Genomic DNA, 25,561 nt, shown 5'->3' on the forward strand with positions numbered 1-25,561 from the left:
ACTTAACCTGTTTTCTTCCTTATGGATGAATGTAGGAAATGGGGAGGGCATTGGTTTTATCATTAATGTTTTACTATGGAAGAAGGCAGGTAATATCTGCAAGTTGGTGACTCTAATTAGTGGTTATTAAATGTAAAACCTAGTTAGCAGCAATGACAGAGTCATCTAAGAAAATAATATTCCATGATGGCTTCTTTTCTCTCCATCAGAGATCAGTAATATCAAAAATCAGCTGACCAAATCAGTAAAGTTACCTTTATATGCTTAGAGCTAATAAATTTCACCTTTTCCTGCAGCTGTAGTTAATCTATTAGTCTGTGTATCCTCTCAAGCTAGCAGTTTTAAAGTATGCCTAATGCTGCTTTGATAGCATCAAGAAATGTTTTACTATGGAAGAAGGCAGGTAATATCTGCCAGCTGTATCACACAACGTAAACCTCTTGCATCTAGGTATAAGAGAACGTACAGTTTGCAAGAGCTTACCAAACAGCAGTATTGATGCATTGGAACACTGGAAAAGTGTAATGTGTAGTAAATCTCACTTTACAGTTTTAACCACTGATAGACAAATATGGTGTGCCAGCAGCAGTGAATTCAGCATGCACATGCCCTATCAAGGCCTTAAGTGGCAACATTCTGGCATGCACAGTGTTTCTGTTGTGGCACAGTATAGCTCCTCCATCATTAAAGGCTCTCTTAACAGTGGTTAGGTATGCCCAGATATGAGAAACCTATGCTCTTGCAAGGATGGGTACGCTTTATAGAACCAATACCTAGAAAGATTGCTGTCATCAGTGCTGCAAAAGGAGTATCAGTTTACTACTAACTGCATTTTCTAATATGTTGATAGGTTTTTGCATAGTCTAAAAAATGGTATTTCTCTGAATCTGTAAGATGACTGTCAGAAAATAGTAGCATTATTATTATAATTTTATAAAAGATATTTATACCTAATATTTTATTTGATTAGGCAGTTCCCCAGTTAGTAGTGGTATCAATAATGGCTATTATGATAGTGGAGAAGAGGATGGAGATAATGCAGTTCCACCATATATGCCTATACAAGGACAAAGACGAACAGCCTCACTTGATAAAGGAAAGAAAATGAGGAAACAAAAGGATGGATGTAAGACTCAGTAATACCAACTCGTTATGTTAATTTACGATAGTACGCATTTTATTTCTGTAAAACACTGACCACATCTCCAGTGTGTAAAGAACAAATGGGGAGTTCCATTTGAAACTTAGAATATGTATAAATTTCTAAATATACATTAATTTATTAATTATTTTCTATAGAATATATGGTTCTTTAAATTTTTTGATGTGTTTATAACTATTGTCATTATCTTAATTAGTAAAAGTCAAAGGCTATTTATTTATTATATTAGTGTATCTCAGTGTTTTCTAAACATGCTGTTCATATTTATTGCAAAATTTAAAAATGACATCATTTCTAGATAGCAATAAATATAAGGTTTGAAATATGTACGTAATGTTTTTTTTTTTTTTTTTTTTTCTCTCTTCTAAAGAATTAAGAAAAGTTTTTGCTGTGATCATTTTCTGATTAGTTTTCCAGCTGATTTTGAATATTAATATTCTTCCTTCCTGCATATTGTGCACTTGCAGAATCTCTTAATTACAAATTTGCATATTTCTATCCATATCAATGAAATATTTCACCATGATATTATCAGCAGAAATATACTTATTCTTATATTATTATCTTTATATTTATTAATGCATATATGTAACAAAACATATTATCATCCTCCCACATGAAATTAGTTTAAAATAAAAAAAAAATTAAGTTCAGGTCTATTTTAATAATAACTTTTTGTTCTTTTCATATTATGTGTGTTGTAGAGTAAACTGCTGTTATAGCACTTTCAAAGGGACTGGTCCCAAGAACACGATAATCAGGGATAAATGTAGTATTAATATAACAATGATGCTGTTCATTAATGAAATTTATTGCTGCCATGTTGAACACACACACACACACTAAATATGAAATAAATGTCACCTGTACCGGGAATAATTTCATCATCCCTAGAAATTAAGAGGGAGAGTTACATCAAGGTGTTTATTTCTTTCTGGGAGCTTTAAAAAAAAAGAAGAAGAAGAAGAAAGCAACATAAGCAGGAAAACATTTAAATGGAAGTACTACAGCCATTTAAATGTCCATGGCACATTCATAGGGTTGGCTGTGGGGCCAGGAGAAAAGTGTGTTAAAAGCAGGATAGCACTATATGCAGGAATGTTATGACAGGAGTGTTTCTCTCTCTCTCTCTCTCTCTCTCTCTCTCTCTCTCTCTCTCTCTCTCTCTCTCTCTCTCTCTCTGTGTGTGTGTGTGTGTGTGTGTGTGTGTGTGTGTGTGTGTGTGTGTGTGTGTGTGTGTGTGTGTGTGTGTGTGTGTGTGTGTGTGTGTGTGTGTGTGTGTGTGTGTGTGTGTGTGTGTGTGTGTGTGTGCAGTGAAACCTCTCTAAAGTAGGCATCACCAAATCAAAAGAAAGTGCTCATTTTGCATAAGTGAAGGTAATAAGTTTCATTAATTGGAAAAATGAAATTCACTGTTAACTGGTTTTCTTACTCGGGTTTTTTATTTTATTTATTTATATTTTTTTAATTTATTATTAATGTATGTATTTGTTAACAAATTTAGTGAACACAATTTAACTTTTATTAAAAATGAATATAAATTGCTTGGTTAGAGCATTTCGTTTTCATTATGGATAATTAGATCACTTAATTTATCTTCTTGTATACCTAATTTACTCTTTAACATAATCAAAACAAACATTTATTTGCATATATAGGTGTATTTTGTTTTAGTTCATATTTATCATTTTTGTTCACATAGAATTCTTTTAATGTAATAGGATACAACCCCACTTCCTTTAAAGGTCAAAACCCCCACTTTTTTAAATTTCTACTGGCTACTGGTTGAAATTACACATTCAGCCCGTTTCATAGTGTGTAGAATTTTTTTTTTTTTTTTTTAAATAAATGCATTACAGTGTATTCCCAAACTTTTTTTTTAATGTATTGTACCACAAATTGAATTCTGTATACAGACATGCTACATAACTGGGTCCCCCCCCCCCAATTCTGGCAATAGCATCTCTCAGTTTCACTATATTATTGCCTTACTAAGTAATGTGTGCCAATGGAACTATATCAAACAGTCACACTAAGTTTGTAAACATTCCTTACCAGCAGCAATGAGTGTATTAACCACAGTTTGTGCCATCTACTCCATGGCTATCACAAGTCTAATTAGTATTACTGTAATGACTTTCATCTTCACATTCACATGTGTCACTTTCCCTTAAGTGTCTAGTCCAGGGAGTTTGAAAATACAAAAAGGATACCTATTAAAGTATCTGTGTACATATTAGAGAGTAGGTTTAGAATGTTAAATGACCTTTAAGCATCTCTTTATTTGTTAAATGTCCATTAAGGGAGATTTCACTGTGTGTGTGTGTGTGTGTGTGTGTGTGTGTGTGTGTGTGTGTGTGTGTGTGTGTGTGTGTGTGTGTGTGTGTGTGTGTGTGTTACAGATAGTGCAACTCTGTTTCTTTTTGTTATAGAAAGAAATTTATCTTCTTGAATACTAATTTAGTCTTTAACACAATCAAAACATTTATATGCATATATAGGTGATTTTTGTTAATTTTTTTTTTTGATGGTTATAATAATATTTTTTTAATATGCACCATAAATATTCACTTAATTCTAATAATCGACTTTTTGAAGGTGATAACAAGAAAATTTATTGACCAATTTGTTTCTGTTCCTGTACCTAAGGAAACTTTAATGTAAACAGGTGTTCATTAAGTAGAACTTCCATTGGCAAGTAGACATCATGCAAGCAGGAAAATTGAATACGACTATGAATACCTGTACTTCAATGAAATATATTTCCACCTTCTTGCACTCTTGATAAAAAGTTTCTCAAACTTAATCATGAATTAAAACAGAAAAGTCGTTTGTGTATTGTTTGATAAGTATTTTTGTAATATTAAAGCAACCATAACAAGTTGCTTTAATATTTCAACCTGATATGGTTGCAATCAAAAAAAAAAAACATGCATTGGTACTTTAAGTATTCAGATTATTCAAACTGAAGAATTCCTACCTGACCAAAGTGAGTTTATGGAACTGTTTGAGCATAATGAATTGAATATATTATGATTAGTAACTGTAAATTAAGCTGAATTTCATACAACAGGAAAGAAAGAAAGAGAAAACTTTACTGATCAAATATGCTGGAAATTGTCATTTTCAGTTTTCTTATCATGCATGTGACAGTAATGCAACTACTTTGTGAATTGTCTTAGCTTCATTGAGCTGGAAAATATATATTCTCTTGATAGATTTTAAATATGCCTTTACATCCTGTTATTTCAAAATAAAAATGTAGCTAATCTGTGGATAAGTATATCACTCTTCATTTCTGTTGTACTTCTCTATTTTATAAAATGCTGAAAGCATTTCATAAAATAGAGGTACTAATTTCGGCTGAAATGCAAAAGCAAGCAAGGCATGAATGCTTTTAATAGTTTGGTTACTCAAAATATAAGGGCCCATTTGTTTTAATTGGAAAAGTTAACCTCTATTGTCATTATCATCACAATTAGATTTCTTTGTAAAGAAGTCTCTATCTCATAGTGATTGTTATTTGGATTAACTAGAAGCTTTCAGACTATAATTGTTAACCTCTGTCATCATAAATTGTATATTAAATTAATCCAGCAGTTTATATAAGCACTAATTGAAATTAAATTACCAACTCAATATAATATTTTGATGGAACTTCCATGAAAGACTTATTTACATTCCTAAAATGCATTTATATATTTTATATTAAATATATTTATTATTGATAAAATTTAATTTTTATAAATAATTTGTAGTTAATCTTAAAATATTCGTATTATATGAAACAAATATGTAAGTAAATGGTGAATCTCATTTTAAGATCAATGCCACAACTATACTATTACAGTTAATACAGTTGGCAATAAATAGTTAAATGCATAACATAACATTTAGGTGTAGAGTTATATTACTATGTAGTAACAAAACTCATGGCTGGTATTTGAACATCATATACTCCTTGAATGAAAACGTCCAACAAAGCTATCATTAACATTTAAATATTTGATCAATATTTTTTTAAACATGTTTTTGTAAAAAGTGTAGTTTTCAAGCAAACAACAATTTAGATAAAGATACCAAAATGCTGATTATGTAAATTTCAGGTTTTCTTAAATGAATGTAAGTTATATTCATTTAAGGTAGTAGTATTGTTGATTTGTATATATATATTAGACGTATGCACATTCCTGTACATAGATAGAATACATTAGATATAGAAATTTGTTACACCTTTGATTAAATCAGTGTGAGAATTTGAGTTTGAATTATATAAAACAATTGGAAAATGTTATAAAGTTTTACCACTTCTCTATGTCAAGAGGAAACTATTAATTAAAAATGAAAAGAAATTGGAATAACAATTTACAAGAAATATGTAGCATATAATGTTATTTTAACTTTATGGATCCGATTCTGTAAACGGATAAATGTATGTATTCTAACAGTGCTTAGTCATTAAGAGTTTTAATTAATAACAGATGATGCTCCCACAGTAAAGTTTATCATGGAATATTTGGTATTAGCATCTTAAAAGTAATGCAAGGAAGCAAGGTTATACATCAGCCAAAAAAAATATATATATATATATATGTATGTATTAATAATAAGAGGTTGTAGAAAATGGTTATACTGATATTAAGAATGATGTTGAAATGGTTTATGGACCAGCGACACTGCTAAATATAGCAGAAAGTACCCAATAACGGTAATAGAATATAGGTAAGTAGAATGTGACAACGAGAGCGGGTTGTACAACCGAAAGATCCATTTGTACCTGAAAAATAAAAATATATTAAAGTACTTAATGCTATAGATCCGATGATTTCAATGGTTGACCCTTGATTTTCATCGAGAGTCAACCATCGAAATCAAAGGAAAGACAGCACGTACAAGGGTGGTTCAAATAAAGAATTGCCCTTAGCTAGATGCAGAGGTGCTAGCCTATTGATTCTTGGCACAGGTTTTAGGACTATGTAGAGTCCTTCTCTGCATAGTCACCATGCAGATTTACACATTTTTCGCATTGATGGATGAGGCTACGGATACCATTTTTGTAGACGGCTCCATAGCCAGGTGGGCAGGAGCAGCAGTGTGTAGCACACGCTTCTTGATTAGACCGGAGTTCGAGCCCGTGACCACCAAATATGGAGGATGCGGAAAGGTCAGGGAATGACCACTGCATATCCCCGGAGCAATATGCCCTTAGTTGCTAATGCTCCTAAAAACCAAATAACATACCATTTTTTGTAGAAATGGTGAGGCTGGTCTTTAGACCATGACTCTGTTGCGGAAATGAGTGTCTCGTCAGGGAAATGGGTCCCCTGAAGAAACGATTTGAGGGAAGGAAACAAGAAGTCCGATGGTGCAAGATCGGGTGAGTAGGCTGCATGGGGCAGTGTTTCATATCCACAAGTGGCTGCTTGTGTTGTTGCAATTTCAGAAGTGTGAACTGGGGCATTGTTTTGAAGCATTCTCTCACCTTTGGACAGCATGCCACACCTACATGTTTTGATTTTCTCATGTAATTTTGTGAGTAAGTTGGCATAATAGGCACCTGTAATTGTTCTACCTTTTGGCAGGTAATCAGCCGTTATTACGCCTTTCTCACCCCAAAACACTGTCAGCAAGACCTTTCCTGTTGACGCTTGGATCCTTGCCTTCTTGGGGGGGGAGGACCATGATGTCACTATTCCATGGATTGCTTTTTACTTTCAGGGGAGAAATGGTGTATCCAACTTTCATTCTGAGTGATTAGACGAGAGAAAAAGTCTTCATTTTTTTGGCACAGGGCTAACAACTCTTGTGATTTCTGTTGTCGATTAGCCTTCTGAAAACCAGTCAATAATCAGGGAATCCATCTTGCACTCAATTTCCATAAATGGAGTTGGTCATGAAGGACCGTTTCAATAGAGCCCACACTAATCTTCATGTCCTGGAACAATTCACACACAGATATCCAACGATCTTCCATGATTAACAACTCCACTTTTCTGATTGTGCTCATCATTGGCGGAATGGGCTCAGATTCTAACAATGTCTGACCACACCTAAACTGTCTATACCAGTACTTCACAGTGCCATAGGATGGGGCTTCATCCTTATATACAGCAGTCATCTACTCCTGGATTTCTTTAGATTTCCCCTTCAAGAACAGATACTGGATTACAGCTCCGGCTTCAACTTTGTCCATGATGCTACTTCGTCACACGTTCGGCTCTGTAAGAGAAAAACAAATTAAGACGCAGGGCTGAAATTTTACACCTTTAATACAGAGATATGTATGATGCTACACACAAAATATCATGACTGCGATATGTGGAGTAATCTCCCTCACCTACTTGGTGAAGGCGATTATTTATTGAACCCCTCGTATATGTAGCATGTGGTTAAAAAAAAAAAAGCAATGTTGAAATAAGTATTAAGAGCGAGCAGAAGTAAGGTCAAAAATAGCAGCAGGTAAGCGAAATACTGACGTATATTTCATAGCTGACCCAACAGAGGCAGAGAAGAGGAACAGAAAAAAGAGAAAATAAACATAGCTAAATGTTAGACAGCTGTTTATTTTATTTTCTCTTTTTTCTGTCCCTCTTCTCTGCCTTTGTTGGGTCAAAAACAGAGGCCTTAACTTCTCACTGCCTTTCCTTTGATTTCAATGGTTTACCCTTGATGAAAACATATATGTATACATATATATATATATATAACATTGTTAGAAGAAAGTATCCACTATAGAGTGCCAGCTTTGCAAGAGTCAGAGTAGCCAGTTTAATTTGGAAAAAAATTCTGAAATTCACTGTAACCAGTTTCTTACTAAGTTTTTTTTTTTTTATTATTATTATTGTATGTTATGTATTTAATTAATTAACTTTTAGTAAAAGTTAACATAAATAGCTTTGTTTAAAGCATTTAATTTCCATTATGGACAATTAGATGACATATTAGTTTTAGTTGATATTCATTGGTTTTCTAATACTGGGTGAAAGCTATTTAAACAATCACCATTTCTTATTGATAAGTGATGGCACATCAAAATTGTCAACATCCCTCAGTCTAAAAGCTGGACACCACTGTCACTGAAGCAGTTATGAAAGTAATGTCAAGCATCACAAAACATTTTTATCGAATATATAGAAAAATTGAATGTACATGGCAGGGTGTCCACAAACCTTTACAAAACTAAAATGTTATTACATGAATAGGTTCATGATACAAACTTGAAACCACTTCCAAGTGATAGAGGGCTTTTTCAAATTTTTCTTCACTAGTCCGAAAATGTGCATGCTCTAGTAGATTGTAACACAATCACAAAAATGTAATCATGGAGAAATTTACCAACAAAATTTCATCTTTTTGGTTTTGTTGTTGTTGATCAATGGCTTCTATACAGACTGTAACTTGTATGGTTTCATCCTCAGATGGCAATATAACATGTTACACACTATTGTCCTTGATGTGTTAAACTCACACTGGCATGACATATGAATTTCCCTGGGCTTTGCATAAAACTTCCCTAAAAGCTGTCTGATTTTTGTTCAGCTGCCACCTCTTCCAGAATGAAGAATCAGCATATTTTTAAACTGTGTTCAAAATTTATGCATAATAGGGGTGGTAGACTGCAGCCCACTAAACTAAAGGACACTGCACCTTCTCAGAGATGGTAAATTCAACCATGATTACAGATTTGTGTTTGTGAAACCATCTATTGCATTCTGCAATAGATTGAATAAAAATTTAAAGATATCTTCTATCTGGATAAATATATTCAGATTTGTATCATGTGTCCTATTAACACAATGTTTGTTTTGTAAAGGAGGCTTATGGATACCCTAAATTTGTGGACACAGAAAAATCTTCGTGGGCTATTGGTCAAAATTATTTGTGCAGTCCATTGATAGGGGTTTTTTTTCCTTTAATTATTCAGGAAACATTTCTCAGTTTGGCAATTTTATTGCCTTGATAAGTGATGTACAGTGGAACAATGAAACTGCATTGAACAGCCCATATAGGTGGAATCACCAGCAGTGGTGGGTGTATTAACAACATATTGTGCTGTGCTTCGTGAGTAATCCATGGCCACTACAAATGCAATTGGCCAACGAAAATGTGTATGTGTGTCAGGTACCACATACAGGGAGGTTGAAAATACCAAAAGGATACCTATTAGTGTTTAGAGAGTGTCCATTTTGGAGGGTTCCTCTAACATATAATTTCTAATACTTCTGGCTGTGACCCAAGTCTGAGTATCCACAACAAGAGTTGTCTGTTAAGGGAGATTTCACTGTATATATATATTTCCATCTATCTTTATCTACTTTCATTTTTCCATCACTTCTAATAATTTCTTCAATTCTTTAAATGTATTCAGATGTCCTACTTCTATGACATAGTGTCATAGAAATAGGAGGTTGTATTGATTGATGGAAGCTTGTTCCAGCAATCATTTATTCTCTGACTGAAGGAAAATTTGGCACACTATGGCCATGGATGAAAATGCATCAAAAAGTCTGCACATTTATTCTGAAACCATCCTTTTTCAATTTAAATTTATGCCCTCTTGTGCATGTATGTGTGTGTCATTTGAGAAAGAGTAAAGATCACCATCAGCATTTAGTGTACTTAACCATTTTAAAGGAGGAAACTAGGCATCTACATGTCCATGTAGATGCATAGTTTCCAGATATTGCAGTTTATGAAATCCACGCCATAAGTTGATTGTCTTTCTTGGTAAAAATACACCTTTGTGTTCCCCCACCTAATCCTCTTGCTCTTCTCTACACCTCCCAACTGATCTATGTCTTTCCTAAAGCGAGGTTTCCAAACCTCTATGCAGTATTTGAGATATGGCTTAACCATTACTTTGTATATTGGGATAATTACCTCTTTATCCCTGCTTGCAAAGTTCCAGTATATCATTGACAGTTATCTCCAGATCTTTTGTATTGTTTACCACCTTGAGCTTAGTGCTACCCAGATTCATATGTTATTCTGGAATTACTGCTACTCAAATGCAGTATCTTGCATTTATCTATTAGTTATTTTGTGTTATCATTTGAAAAGTGTCTTTCTTATTTAAAGAGAGGATTAAGGAAGTATTTAACCAGTTTAAAAAAATTGTGACAAATATTCATTATGATTACATTATAAGCTTCTAATGTTGAGGCAAAATGCACATTCTGCACACAAATATGAAACAAATGAGTTAGTTTAGCACATTTCAGAATTTGAAAAGTTCTCTGCAGAATCTGTAGATCTTTCCTCGTAACTGTATCAGCAGTTATTTGTGTTATTTGCAGGTTTATATTAATCTGCAAATAAGTTGATTGCAAGCAAATGTAATGAATAACAAGATTTATTGGTAGTGTGCAAAGTATAACCTTCCCTATACCATTTCTTACTCCCTAAACTGTTAAAAAAAAAAAATTTTAAAAAAAAAACCTTAAGGGAGAGAATTTCATTGTTTACTGAAAATAAAGTATATATGAACACCTCAAATATATATAGCATTCTTTATTATTATTCAAGCCAGACTTTATTTACTTTTCTTCTGCCATTCTATATACTTATATCTTTGCTATTGTGAAACTGGCTCACGCCCAGTTTCATAAATTTTATCTTGGGCAGTGATTGCATTAGCCTAAGAAACAGTTCATTTATCAGATTTGATAATTACTTCAGATAAAGTAATTTTTTCCATGATTATCTGAAAGAGCCAAAGAAATATTTATTTTTTGCTTCTAAGAAATTTTCTACTTTTTTTGTTCATCTCAAATTTTTTTTATGTATCTGTTTTTAAGTTTATCATGAAATAAAATGGAGTGGAATTATATTGTGAAGTTAAACTGGCTTAACTAACATGAAACAAAATGAGAACAAGTATTTGTTATTAACCAGTTAAAACCTTAAATGTTTAATCAATGTTGTCACATTCCACCTGTAGTTGAATGTCCTACTGCCCTCTCACAAGAAGATCCTTGACATGATAATTGTTGCCTTGGCAAGCTTTAGCTAGCAACAATTTTTAAGGAATGTTCATTCAAAAAAGAGGACAACAGTTTACGTAAATTCAATATCTTTTGATATTCATAATGGCTCAGTGCCTTCCAGATCTGTCAATTTTCTGTTTTTTTGTTTTTACTTACTAGTGATAGCAAGAGTTCAATTGTTTAGTCTGAGTCTTAGACATTGCAAGCACTCCCATCTAATTTTTTAATTGTTGGAGTGTAATAGACTAATAAGTAAATGGTCCTTTGTGGCTGACCTGCATATAGTGAGTTCCCTATAATTAAATTAATTGTGTCCATTTCCCTTGATTTTTCAATTTTGTAAATCATAATTAATAAAATAGTTTCCGGTATAACAAAAAAAAAAAAAAAATGCTAAAAATTACATTGTGATTTAAAAGAGTGTAATAGATGCCATATGAGTAAATGTCTTTCAGGCGGTGAACCACTGTAAGATAATCAGTTGCTCTTACTATTAATAATATTGGCATCAGAATAATCAGAATAATAATTTTTATAATGCTTTCAGCCATCATTGCAGTATTTATAATTTTTAACTTTATAACATTGTCACAATACCTTTGTCACTCATTTCCCCCTCTTAACATCTTCTATTACATTTCTTTTCTCTATATAAAGCATTTTGCAGATGTCCAAACATGCTTAAACTACCATGATAAAGTTGGCAACTTTACTGCTTCATTACTATGATTCTCTAACAAAATATCCACTTTACAAGGGTTGGAATATTTTGAGAAATAATTCTATATGTGGATGTTCTTTTGTTTGTTAATACTATAAGGAATGCCACTTCTTTGCCAACAGTGTAATTTGTAATTTAATATGCCATATTATTGATGATGGCGGAATCATCACAATATGGGGAAAAAAATTTCTTTGTGATCCATTCTTTCATCATTTTTAGTTTATTTGTTCATGATATTCATCAAAGATGAATATCATGAACAAATTTAGCATTGTAAACTAATACTGTCAGAACAAATTTGGATTATTTCCTGCATTTCTATTCATTTGAGTCCTAATGATGTAATTCTGCCTACATTCCAGAAAAGTAAAATTTGATATCTAACCATAGTTTCAATAAATTGTTTCTTTTAGTTGTGATATTATTTAGTGCAATTGCATTGTTACTACATAGTCAAAATTTTAAACAAAGTTTTTACGTTAGGCATCATTAAAACATCTCATGTTGTGAAATCCTTCACGACTTTCCTTCCCCTTATACTTTGAATAAATTGAGATATTAAGGGAAGGCAATTTGTCTTGAAGGATTTCATAATATGAGATGTTATGATTATGATGCCTAGTGTACATGTCTTACAACTCAAATATGTAATAATGATGCAATTGCAATAAACAATATTATAGTTTGAATTTCACATAGTTTGAGGTTTCAGCTCTAAAATTTCTTAGTTTCTTTAATCTGACATTTTCTTTTTAAATAGAAAACTTCACTAACTTCCACATTAATATTCTCCCATTTCTTACAACTGAATCTCTCCGTTTAGTACAATACTTTCCAGCAAAAGGCCACTTGAAAGCATCGCAAGCTATGGGATTAATTTTTCATTGATATTTTTATCTTTTCAATATGGAGAGTAGCTTTGAACTACAGTGAAACTTCTCCTAACGGACACCTCTCTTTAATGGACATCTCTCTACAACGGACATTTTCAAATTCCCCAACTCTCCTCTATTGGTTTTAACGTATTTTCAGCTTCTGTCTAGTGGACATTCTCTGTAATGGATACGGACAGGCAATCTGCACTGTTTCATTTAGATTAGCACTTAATTTGATCTCCCCGTAACGGACAGCAGGCGAGCTCACGGCCCTTTTTCTAGGAACGTTTCTTCCGTGTATTGCCTCAATCATGTGTTTATTTTCTATTTCCGATTCTCTGAATTTTATCAAGGTTTACGTCGTGGTTCTAAACCCTTTTTCAAGGATTTTAAGGCACGTGTAAAACTTCTGATGAATTTGGTGTGTGCATGGGGGGGGGGGGGGATTTTGTTGGCCTTTCGTCTTTTCAGTTTCGGTTTTCAGTTTTGTTCAGTGTCGTGTGAAGTGCACAATGTCTTTTCATAAACATTTAACTTTAAAAGATAAAGTCGAATTCATTAATGCATATGATCGGCAAAAAAATAGTGTTCGCAATCTCGCTGCAAAATTCAAAATCGGGAAGACGCAGGTAAGCGACATCCTAAAGGGAAAAAATGAGCTGCTCAAACAATTTTGGCAACATGGAAATGATCAGGTTCAAAAATCATTCCCGAAAACTGTTGGACTTCAAATTGACAATGTTACGTATGAGTGGGTTTGTCGCACACGTTCTAAAAAAATTCCCATTAATGGGCCTATTATTAGGGAAAAGGCTTTGGAGGTTGCAAAATCTATGGGAGTAAATGGGTTCAAAGCTTCTGTGGGATGGCTAGACAAGTTCAAAACTCGGCATAAAATTTCTTGGAGAACTGTAAGTGGTGAAGGTGGATCTGTTGATACTGGGGTTGTAACAGAGTGGACTGTCAAATTGGAAGATTTATGTCGTGATTTTGAAGCTAAGGATATTTACAACTGTGACGAAACAGGGTTGTTTTTTAAAGCTCTTCCTGAAAAAAACGAGTCTAAAAAATGAAAAGTGCCAGGGCGGAAAAATTTCTAAGGAGCGCTTGACTGTACTATTGTGTACAAATATGCTGGGAGACTTTGAACGACCTCTTGTTATAGGAAAACCACAAAATCCTCGTTTCAAGGGCATAAAGTTGAATCTTTTGAATGTTGACTGGAAGTCTAATAAAAAAGCGCGGATGACACGAGATATCATGAGCGAATGGATAAGTCACTTTAACCAAAACATGATTCGTCAAAACAGAAAAATTATTCTTTTCATGGATAATGCTGCATCTCACCCGCACATTGAATTGTCCAACATTCAAATCGTTTTTCTGCCACCAAACACATCTGCAGAGTGTCAGCCCTTGGATCAAGGGATAATAAAAAATTTTAAACTTCACTACAGAAAATGTGTTTTAAGACATCTCATTACAAACACGAACGATGTAACATGTGCGAGTGACCTTGCAAAGAAACTCAGCATCCTAGATGCGATTCAGTGGATATCCTCTTCAGTAAACGCAATTAGAAAACAAACTGTCGTGAACTGTTTTGTAAAGTCTGGCTTCTCAAACGCAAAAATTGAAGTTGTGAACAGCAATGTGGAGCACCAAGAAGAACAAGAACTTCAACATCTATTGATAATGTACGATACTTCCGCTACAAGTGACCCTGGCTACAAAGATATAGACTCGAACCTCTCTACAGAAGATGGTGCTCAAGATATTAACGATGAACCACCGATGAAAAAAGAAGCGCTCATACAAATCAATCGTTTAAAAATATTTTTCGCCGCTGAAGAAGATACTGAAGGACTTTCGATGGTTTCTTCACTCCAAACAAATGTTGAAAACAAAATTATCAGCCAGAAGAAAATAAGCAATTACTGTATGTATTTTTCTTAAGATAAAGTCATAATATGCATAGCACAATTGTATGTATATTATTTACAAAAATATTGTTCAAAATCTGTATATATTTTAATTTAATTTTACATTAAACGTTTAACGATTTTTCTTTCTTTCTTTTTTTTTTTTTTCTCCTTCAGACTTCTTGTTAGCGGACACTTCTCTCTAATGGACACATTCTCGTTCCCCATGGCTGTCCGTTAAAGGGAAGTTTCACTGTATTACAATTATTTATGTTATTGGATCACACATCTGTTTAAAATTGTCCAAAATAACAATGCAATGATCTGGTCAATTCTTCCTTTGGCTCAGATTACAAACCTGAGAGGGCATAAATTCAAATTGAGCAAAGACAGTTGTAGAATAGATGTGTGGAAATTTGCCTTTAGCCAGCGGGTAGTTGATTGCCAGAACAAACTTCCCCCTTATTGTTGTGGAAGTTGATAACTTAAATAAATTCAAGGAAGAAATGGACAAACTTTTAGAGTGAATGGATGGGTGAAGTGAGATTTTTTTGGCCAATGCAGTATAAGCTTGCTTTCTTGCATCATGTGCCTCTACTAATAATAATGTTAAGTAAATATTATAATGAAAATCCTTACCGAAGCAAGAGTAATTTTGGCTATGTTATGTTTTTTTTTTTTTTGTTTGTTTGTTTGAAGTGAAACAAAGCAGCTAAGCTAAGATTTCTCATTTTTTCAATATGCAAATAGAATGAAAAGAACAGACCATTAACCAGTAAAAGTATTTATTTTAGCCTCTAGGACTTTAATGGCTTTTGTATCTTTTAAGCTCATATTTTAACCAGGAATATTGATAGATCTAATGGATTGGATATTTTAAATTATTAAACTATTTGACAGACTTGCAATGGCATGTTGCGAGAAATTTTATTTTATTATTATTTTTTTTCACTTTGCACTCTTAGGAGATATGGTGATAAAGGGATCAATACCATCATATTATGATGGTATTGATCTCACTAATATTATCACCATACACCATTATCACCTATTCTGTGACAAGGAATTGTACTACCCATATTGTTTTGCAGTGAAGTGCTAAACATTTCAGACATTAAAATGTCAAGTGCAGCTTCAAATAATTTTACAAGGTGTTCCATTTATCTGGAGACTACATAAATATATATCTCCACAAAATTCATGCAAAATTCACTTGGAAACTGATAATTCCAATTGAATTTTGCATGAAAACATTTTCCTTTTTTTTTTTTTTTTTTTCATTCATGAATTTGAACACACGCCAGTGAAGTGCAAAGGTGTGTTTTTAAGCATTTTGCGAAATTTATTTCAGTTCATTTTACAGTTGCTCCCTATTTTCATGTTGCTTACAGTATACTTTCTTGAGAATGCCCCCCCCCCCCCCCCCAGAAAAAAATTGGTGTGAACATGAAATATCACCTCCTTTGAGAAAACTTGTAGAAATTGCTACCTTTTATAAAATTGAATTTTTGGTTTAACTAAATCATTATGATTCTTAACTTGTGAGATACAATCTTTAAACAAAAAGAATATCTTAATTTTCACATTATATTAAGCAGCTACAACTGAGACTGAATGCAAAAGGAATTGTCAATCTCTCATTCATAGAATAATGATTATGTAGACATTGCCAGCACACTTTACTGTTTAAAATATAAGCATGGAGTGCAGTTTCAATTTTCAAGTATATTAATTATGTTTAAATCCATCAATTAGTAATGAAATAAAAAATTTCCATTTTTGAGGGGCCCCCCCCCCCTACATGCCAGTGAATGGTTGTTATAAGCCTGCCAGAATATCTTTAATCATCCATAATTTTTGAATAAGTTACCAATACTCTGCATTGTTTGTATGACCTACAAAATGATGAGTCAACAAGAAAAATGCATCAAATGTGAAGCCCAATATATAAGAAAACATTTTTTACAACTCTAAGAATTGCTTTTATTTCCAGCCACAAGCAGTGCCGGATTAAGATTTTGTAGATCTCTGGGCTACAGGTACTGTGAGGGCTCCCCAGTAATATTTTCAAAAGGGGGAAAAAAAAGTTAAAAGAAAAATTAAATTTATTTTTACAAGGCTAACAACAATTAAAATTCAAACAATGGTAATTTCTTGGAAACAAATTTCTCCAAAACATCACTAAAATTCTTGAGAACATTTTCAATTGCCATGAGAGCAAGTCTGTTTAGTCGTTCTTGTGCCATTGTAGATCATGTACATTCTTTAGATGTTTCATCTTGGAGAAACTCCTCTCTCCAGTCACATTAGTTATCATTAAACACAAGTAAATCTGTAGTGCTATTTCAACATTAGGGATGAAGAAGTTAATCCATTGTTTACTACAAGGGTGTAGATATCAGAAGCTTGTAGTGTTTCATGCTTGTGCCTGAATTCATCAAATTGCCCAACAAAGTTCCTGAAGTGAAGAATTTCTGGCACAAATATGTCATATGAGTAAATCTGAAACTTGGCTGCTGCTGTTGTTGAAATGTCGTCATCATTCATTGTAGGAAATTCAACCAGGAAACCAAATAATGAATGAACATTTTTATATGCTTCAATGCGATGAGAAAGAGCTGAGCATAACTTATCTATGATGGGTAGATATGTTTCCACCTTAAACTTCTGTATTTTCTACTTTGTCTTTTGCTTTATTTTCAAACGCTTCAAACTGATCCTGCTGCAACATCAAAAAATCCAGTAGAGATTTAAGAAGTTTAATAGCTGATTGAAGCTTGTGTTTCAACTTGAAGTGATTTGCTGACTTCATTGAACCTCTCTAGTATGACAGCCCAGAAGTCTGCCAAGAGAACTGTTTCCAACTTTGACAGATGCTTGAGTATAGTGTTTTCTTCATGTGTCAGCCTTCTGATTTCCATCTTCTGAGATTAATTTCAAAGCTTCTTGAAAACAGCTGTAACCTTTAGACGAGGCTTTTGTGGCATACACATACACCTACCAAATTAAGGGAGCGTGCAGCACATGGAATGTAATGTGCAAGATGATTGATATTTATGTGCTTGAAGCCCTTTGTTGATGCATTGTCATAAGACTGTCCTCTTAGATTAGCTACATCAATTCCAATTTGTTCAAAGAATTTCAAGAAAATGTTGGCAAGAGCTTCTCCAGTGTGACTTGCAATGGGAATGAAAGTGAGAAACATTCAACAACCTTATCTAATATTCCAACATAAGAACTACATTCAGCTGATCAGTGTTGAACCAACACTTAGAGAAAAGTATTTGGCTTCCTTGATTTCTTCCACAATGGTTTTCAACACTTTATTTCCCATAGTCTCTATGACTTCCTCACATATTGTTGAAGATAGATATGAAGCTTTTCCTCATCCTTGATTACCATATTTGCTATATGAGAACTAAGAAAAGGATCATATTCAGCAAGTAATTCAAGTATCCCAAGGTAGTTGCCATTCTGTTGAGAATTAAGTACTTCTGTATCACCATGAAATGCTAATCCATGAGATGAGGGAAACTTTATAGTTGAAACTACTCTTTGCAGTACTTTTGCCCAGTATTCTTTTACCTTTGTGAATTGAATTTCCAATATTGAATCTTTTCATCTAGAAATCCATGTCATCATAGAGGTCAGATGTCCAGAATTGTTCTCACGTTCTGTAATCTGTGTAGAGGCATGTTTCCAGTCTGAAAATCTACCATCGGAAAACTGGGTTTTTGATCCATGTATACCATAAAAGAGAACACAAGCAAAGCGATATACATTTCCTGTTGAGGGAGAATATATTAGCCATTCCCTTTAATTTTATTACCAGTTATATGTTTTCAGAATATCAATGAACATGAAAATTTTCTTTTCTGATCAGAGTACTGTCTTTCGGATAAAGAAAAGTCATCATGGTGCTGCCATTCCACAGGACCTTGTTTACACCAAAAGCCACATACCTCCTTTGTTATATTTGAGTTTGTCCACAAACCAATGCCATCTTGATACTCAGATCCCAGGTCATCTTTCTTATGGTGGACAAGCTCAGCATCAACTCCTGTGGCATTGGCATCATCAGAGACAAATTAAACTTCTAGTGCCTCAGTCATTTTGCCATCATTGGATGCATGTTGTTGTTTGCTGCTGCTGCCGCCTTGTGTTTGAACCCAAGATCAAATAAAAATTTGGGGATTGACTGAACAGTTCTTCATGCTTCCATGTCTTTTTCTTTTGCTTGCCCCACTCTCAGATTCCTTCTCCAACATGAATAATCTGAAAGGGTGAAACAATTGATAAACATTGATTTAACTGAATTATATTTATTCAACTTTCTGGCTGACATGACTCAACGGAACCGCCAAGGGGCACAAATAAAAATACAGCCGAAGCATACCGCATGCTTATACTTTGATTCAGCATTCACAAATGGAATAACTTTTCACTTAATCTCTGGAGGCTCCTAAAGCCTATGCCTTAATCCGGCATTAGCCACAAGATGGGCCTGGCTTTGATTGAATTATTGATTCTTATTTTAGCAAGTATTTCTTTTCTGTAGCAATTTTTTTTTAGCAGATAAGTTTTATTTGCTATAATTGTGCTCCATAATAATCTTATGGACTCTCCATATTTTTTTAATGATGTTTTTATTTTATAAATAAAAAACATGAATAGAATAGTAGGTAGTATTTTGTTTTAAAAAACTGTTTTAACTTGATAGGTAACTTTAATTTTTATAATTTTATCTTTAGTTTTTGTATATATGTTACATGCATTTATATAACTTTTTTACTGTATTTTTTATGGACACTTTATTTCATACAAAATACCTTTGATAAGTAATAAGACTATTTACAGTAAAATTGTTCTGAATATAGGCAGCTAAAATTTATCCACATCTACATTGGTCAGTCTTTATAATGCAAATTATTAACAAGATATACTGATTGGTTTTCAAATAAAGTTTAGTTATTTTTACCGAGCCTGAAAAATTAATTTATGTATAAATATTATATCAATACTCATTATAAATAGATACATACATAGGTGCATGTGCACACACACACAAATATATATATCAAAGTTTGATGTACGAACTACATAAGAGGTTATTTTTTCATTCTCGATGTTAATATGAGCTTGCAAAAAGTGCATTGCAATAGCTTTGTGGAGAAAGTCCACGGTTGCCTAATGTATATTGTATAGATTTTCATATAGCATGGCTTCAGATTATAAATAATATATGTAAGGTTTTTGTACTTTATCAGTGTAACATAGTAATTGTCTTTTAAAGAATATTCTGTCATAGAAAAAAAAAAATTATATTCTCTATATGATGTCACCTAAAATGGGGAGAAAAAGTGCTGATATGTTTATAAACTACCTTTGTTTATATATATATATATAATTACATTGAAATAGGTTTTGTTCTTTTATATTCAAAGAAAAAAGGGAAAAAAAAAAAAAACTCTACCACTGCCGGCCAAATAAAATAACGCCACATTACTTTTATAAATGTATATACATATATAAATAAAATTTCATCAATAAAATTTGCTTCAGACTGACCTGTCTTCTGTAATTGGACATTGACAACACTCTTTTAAAAAAGTATGTATTCTGTAGTAATAAAACATGAAAAATAATGTCGAATTATGCCCCATATGTTAGTAAAAAGCAAGCCAAACAAACCTTCTCTTCTGTGAGTGTGTAGCTAATGTATATTTTTTTACTTAATAAATTATGTAAATACGAGTAAATAAATTTTTTGTTTACTTGTTTTGTAATTAGTCGAGTATGTTTTTTCTTTAATTGCACTTGAATAGGTATATATTCTGGATCAGGGCTAGTTTAAACATTTATGGTCTGGTGAATATATTAATATGCAAGGCCTTTTTATAGGTATTTACATGTCAACTACACATGTAATATGCTAAGAAATAGGGAGAATGTGCATGCAAAAGCATTTTTACATTTATTGCGTTTATCACAATTACCATATTTTCTGAATGATAAGCCACATTGAACTACAAGATGCATCCACATTTCAGAAACCAAATTTTGGGGGTAAAAATTTTTGTTGCATATAATTGAAACAAATATTCAGAAGTGCTTATGAAACAAAATGTCAGTGTAGAACTTTTACTCAATTGACAGTTTCATAAACTTACACCTGAACATTCTTCAAAAAACTAATTTTTTGTTAATTCTTCACCCATTCACACATCTATGGAATAACAGAAGTTGAGATTTTTTTTACCACAGGTTGTGATTCTCAGTCTGGCTATAACCAGAAAGAATCATTCAAAAATCTTGCAATTATGGAGTGATCCATATTTTTAAAACCTTACAAGCAAGTAAATGTAATAGGAAATTTTGCATCTAATTTCCTACATACCAAAAATGTGCGGTATAATAGCCATAAGCACCGGTTGTTTTATCACCAGACATTCAGATTCAGTCAGTATATCAATAAATTTTGTAAATAATGCAATAAAGCATTAAGATAATTCTTCTGCAAAGTATATTTATCTGGAATGTATTGATTTGTACAATATTTTTTTTGAAAATCATTTGAAACACCCCTGAATTGCTTAACTTAATGAAAGGGATACTATTGGTTACCAAAGCATAAATCCTGGTAACTGTCACTTTTCTTTCCTCTTGAGATGGCTTGGTTAAAGGGGACTAATAGAAGTTTTTCACTTTCTTTTCTTTATTTGAGCACAGTGTACAAACAAACCTTTAAATTTATCCAAACTACCCATTCCAACCTGTTATTCTAAAAACTGATTACTCTTTGGCTGAATATAAAAATTTCTGCAAATTCTGATTTACATTCCACTTTGTATTCATATCATATGGCCTATAACACATTCCATGTTTATACCATAAACACTGGGAAATCAATTATTACACTGACAACCTGTGTATACCAGTTGTACTGTTTTGGAATCTATATGCCTCCTTAACCAAAAGCACTCCTCCCCACGTCTGTCCTTTCTGTGGCATCTCTGTAGCCAGGTGGGAAGGAGCAGCAGTGCGTACCACACGCTTCTTGATTAGACCGGGGTTCGAGCCCGTCACCACCAAATATGGAGGATGCGGAAAGGTCAAGGAATGACCACCGCATATTCCGGAGCAATATGGCCTTAGTTGCTAATGCTCCTAAAAACCAAACAACAACAAGTCCTTTCTGTACTCAATTGACATATTCTGCATTCTCAATATCAGAGTGTCACTGTGATTGTTATACCTGTATTGTCAGCATTTGATGACTCAATCAGTACTTAAAACTAACCAGATTCATTTACTATACTCCTAGCATGTTTATAAGCAAGTATATATGTCCCTATTTGTGTTTTTAGTTATTCCCACACAGCTCATATAATTCCTAATCCCATGTGTACCATCGTCAGGCTTTGTAATCACTCCCTGCACCTGTTATCCATGTTACTGTATGTTATAAGCAATGCAAGAATCAATTCCATCTCTGTTTATGGCTGTAGTTAAGTTATTGGTCTGTTCATCTTCTCTCCCCAAACTAACAGGTTTCCAACCCCCCTAACATTGCCTTGACAGTATCAGCAAATATTCTTGCACCTCTTCTATTCAAGTGTATTGTCTTTAAAAAGTCCCATCTGTTAAGCACTAGCCATACAGACAAAAAATCTATCATTTGAACCTGGCACAGTCTGTCTAGGAATGAATTGATTCATAAGCTCTCATCACAAAATCCCTCCTATTGTCTTGGCAAAATTCCCAACACTTTCAAATTCAGCATAACTCATAACATCACCTATTGTGCCCTTAAAAGATAAGTGTTCTACAGGATCACCAACTCTTGCCCCTGACATATCCTGGTCCTATGGAACCATTACATCCTACTCATGATGATCGCTCCATGCAGCCAGATGCATGAAAGTAGGATCCTATGTGAATGTGGACAGCTGAGAACTTGATGAGTCACCCCGATGTAATTCCTTCAAGCACTCAAATTCTTCAAAAAAAAACTTTTGCTTAATTTTCTCACTCTCACTGCACTTCATATACATGAATGCATCTCCCCATTATGATCAGCTACAGTCAGGTCTGCATACCTACCACAGTATGTAAAAAAAAAAAGCCTTAATTCATATGAACTGCCCTCGACAAAAACCCACCCCCCAAGTTGTGAGGGGTTGCTGAGGTAATTAGTATGTAAATTAATGAAATTTGAGTGAGAAAAGAGTTGTTTCTATGAAAACAAATTGGATGCTCTGGAAAGACTCGATAAAGGAGAATCTCTAAAACAAATTGTCATCAAATTAAATGTGAGTGAGAACTGCAGTTTCCACAAGGCTGTTAAGCTTTAAAGAAAATAAAATAACAGAAAATTCATTATGGCTGTGGATTATGTAAGAGAGAGACATGGAACTCAAATCAGCAGACCCACAAAAGCAGCATCAAACAAAAGGCCTTCATTTTCCATCAAGATTGATAGTGCAGAATGCTTGGACATTAGAAAAACTGTCGTGACAGTAGGGAGAAACTATCTGCTGTTTAGCTTACTGCTCAAAAATTTACAGGTGGTTTAAGGTTATTTATCAACAAAAGAGAAAAACTGCTTCACGGAATAGTTTTATTCCATGAATTTGTACCTCCTTAAAAGGAAAAACATTAAAAATAAATGAACTTGCCTGAAAAGCCTATTCTCCTGTTTAATGCTCCTTCACATTCTGATTGTGGGGCATTCAAAGAAGTGGACATTAAAAGCATGTTTTTACCAGAAAATGTAACATGTTTGGTCCTGCTTCTGGATTGTGGTGTTCTAGAATGTCAGAAGAGATGACATGGGTGAAAGTTTTGAGTTCGATTTTGGAAAAAAACAGAAGACACGAATACGGGTCTAACAGAATTGTTATAATAACATCAAAGATGAGTTTACAATATAGCATTAGCATGGAATGAAATTCCAAGTTCAGATCTCTATAAATATCTGGAACCTTCAAGTTTTAAGGTTCCAGAGATTTACAGCAAGAAGACATAACAATGGGGCCAATGTTTTCCAACAAACTGATGGCAATTATACACACTGACAGAAACAGATCTAAATATGAAGAGATTGAATCAAATCCAGGGCCTAAAATTTCTCATAAAGCAGCTCAAAAATATTTTAGATACAGCTTTACATTATATTGAATAACAGCCTGATTCAACAATGATGATGTTTATTTTTAAAAAAAAATGGAGTAACTATGCTGCAAATCATCACATTTCAGCTGTAATTTTTTTTCCCCCCACCTTCTACATGAAAATTTCTGGTTTTATGTAAATGTTTTAAGTGAAAATAAAAATTCTTAAGATGTGTATACTGTGTGTGTTTGTTTTTATTTTTATTATTTATGCTTTAACCAACCAACTACTGGCCCCAATCACATCAGAAAAGGGACTTTTACTGTATTTCTATGCAAACAGAACCTCGCAAAAAAAAAAAAAATCAAATCAGTAGAATTATACTCATCCTCTTCTTCTGTATACAAACTTCCTACTGCAGTAATAGTCACATCAGTGGTAATGCTTTAGCTTTCTTATTTAGATAACTACATGAACAAACAAATCTGCTTAATTAAGGTGCTTAAAATTATTTATTCCTTTTCTAAAGATTACATTGCTTTTCAGCAAAAACATGTTTGAGTGATAGCTTCAACTATAAACTTTTTGTTGCAAATGTGAACTGATGCACATAAAATGTACTTTCATCCAACATTATTGGTCACAAAAATTAAAGCAAAACATTGCTGACATGCCTTTTCCATGCTTACTGAAATGTTTTTGTTACTAGTGTTAGTGTGATGTTTTCAGACATTTTTATATATGTCTAAAAAACTGATCAAATTAGCAACTATGCAGCAGTACATATTTTGTTAAACTGATTTGGTGCTTTATGCCATAATGATTATGCCCACAATATCCATATGCAAATTTATATTTGAAGAAAGGTATTGTGGTGCAAGAGTCTTTGCTAATAGCATTGAGATGCCCTTAAGGGTACTTTCAAAATTTTATTTATACCAACACAATGTGTACCAAAAATAATTCGACACCACACCCTGTTTGTTCCCTATTTTTAAATGATGGTAAAGTAACAAGATGCAGTTGCCTTTATTTCAGGTCATAAGCAAAAGCTTGCCCAAGACTATCTGAAATCAGTCAGTTATTAGCTTTCAAGCCTGGTGGGGAGATTAAATGGTCTGCAGTATCCAGGCCTGCAATTATTCAAGGAGTCCAACTGAGACTATAATGTTGCATTTTTGAAGTGCCAACTGCTCTACAAGGATTAAAGTTATGCGTAGAGTCCTTTGGCATTCACTGTCATGCCCCTTACTGTTTAACAATATTGATAATAGCATATCAAGTTTAATGCCTAAGCCTACTGTGATACAAAGGTGAAGAGAGTGATTAATGACAACATTTCAACAAACTTGAATAAATTAGGCAGATGGATGAAAAATGTCAAATGAGATCAAAGCTACTACATTTAGTAGCAATAATTCCCAGAATAGTGTACCATTTAAATAGCACCAAAGTCAAATTAGTGGAGAATGAAAAAAGATCTAGAGGTGTTATAGGCCTAATGACTCGAATGAGTACAATGAATAATTGTACAGAGAAATAGTGGGCTAGTAAATCAGAATGTCATAATGGGAGATTTTAACTTCCCAGATATTGACTGGAACTTGTGGGTTGGTCACTCACACACTAGTCAGACTTTTGTGGATTTATTGGATGATTATTTTCTGAAGCAGCATGTTCTAGAGGCAACCAGAGAGAGAATAATACTCTTGATCTGGTTATCAGCAGTGATCATTCTTGTATTAAGAATTTGCAGATAAAGGAACCACTAGGTGGCA

The 25,561-nt window shown here is 33.3% G+C and overlaps 1 protein-coding gene across 1 annotated transcript in view; it reads left to right on the forward strand.

The window, feature by feature from the left end:
* Positions 1-1,140, forward strand: part of LOC150085301 (uncharacterized) — a 200,458-nt gene extending 199,318 nt beyond the window's left edge. Inside the window, exon 11 of the mRNA XM_090373138.1 lies at positions 971-1,140. Within this exon, the coding sequence (XP_090229264.1) occupies positions 971-1,140 (170 nt within the window). The remainder of the gene's footprint in view (positions 1-970) is intronic.
* The last annotated feature ends 24,421 nt before the right edge of the window (positions 1,141-25,561 follow it).

The sequence above is a fragment of the Mastigoproctus giganteus genome, chromosome 5, assembly GCF_048544385.1.
Source record: "Mastigoproctus giganteus isolate SK-2022 chromosome 5, ASM4854438v1, whole genome shotgun sequence".
Taxonomy (NCBI): domain Eukaryota; kingdom Metazoa; phylum Arthropoda; class Arachnida; order Uropygi; family Thelyphonidae; genus Mastigoproctus; species Mastigoproctus giganteus.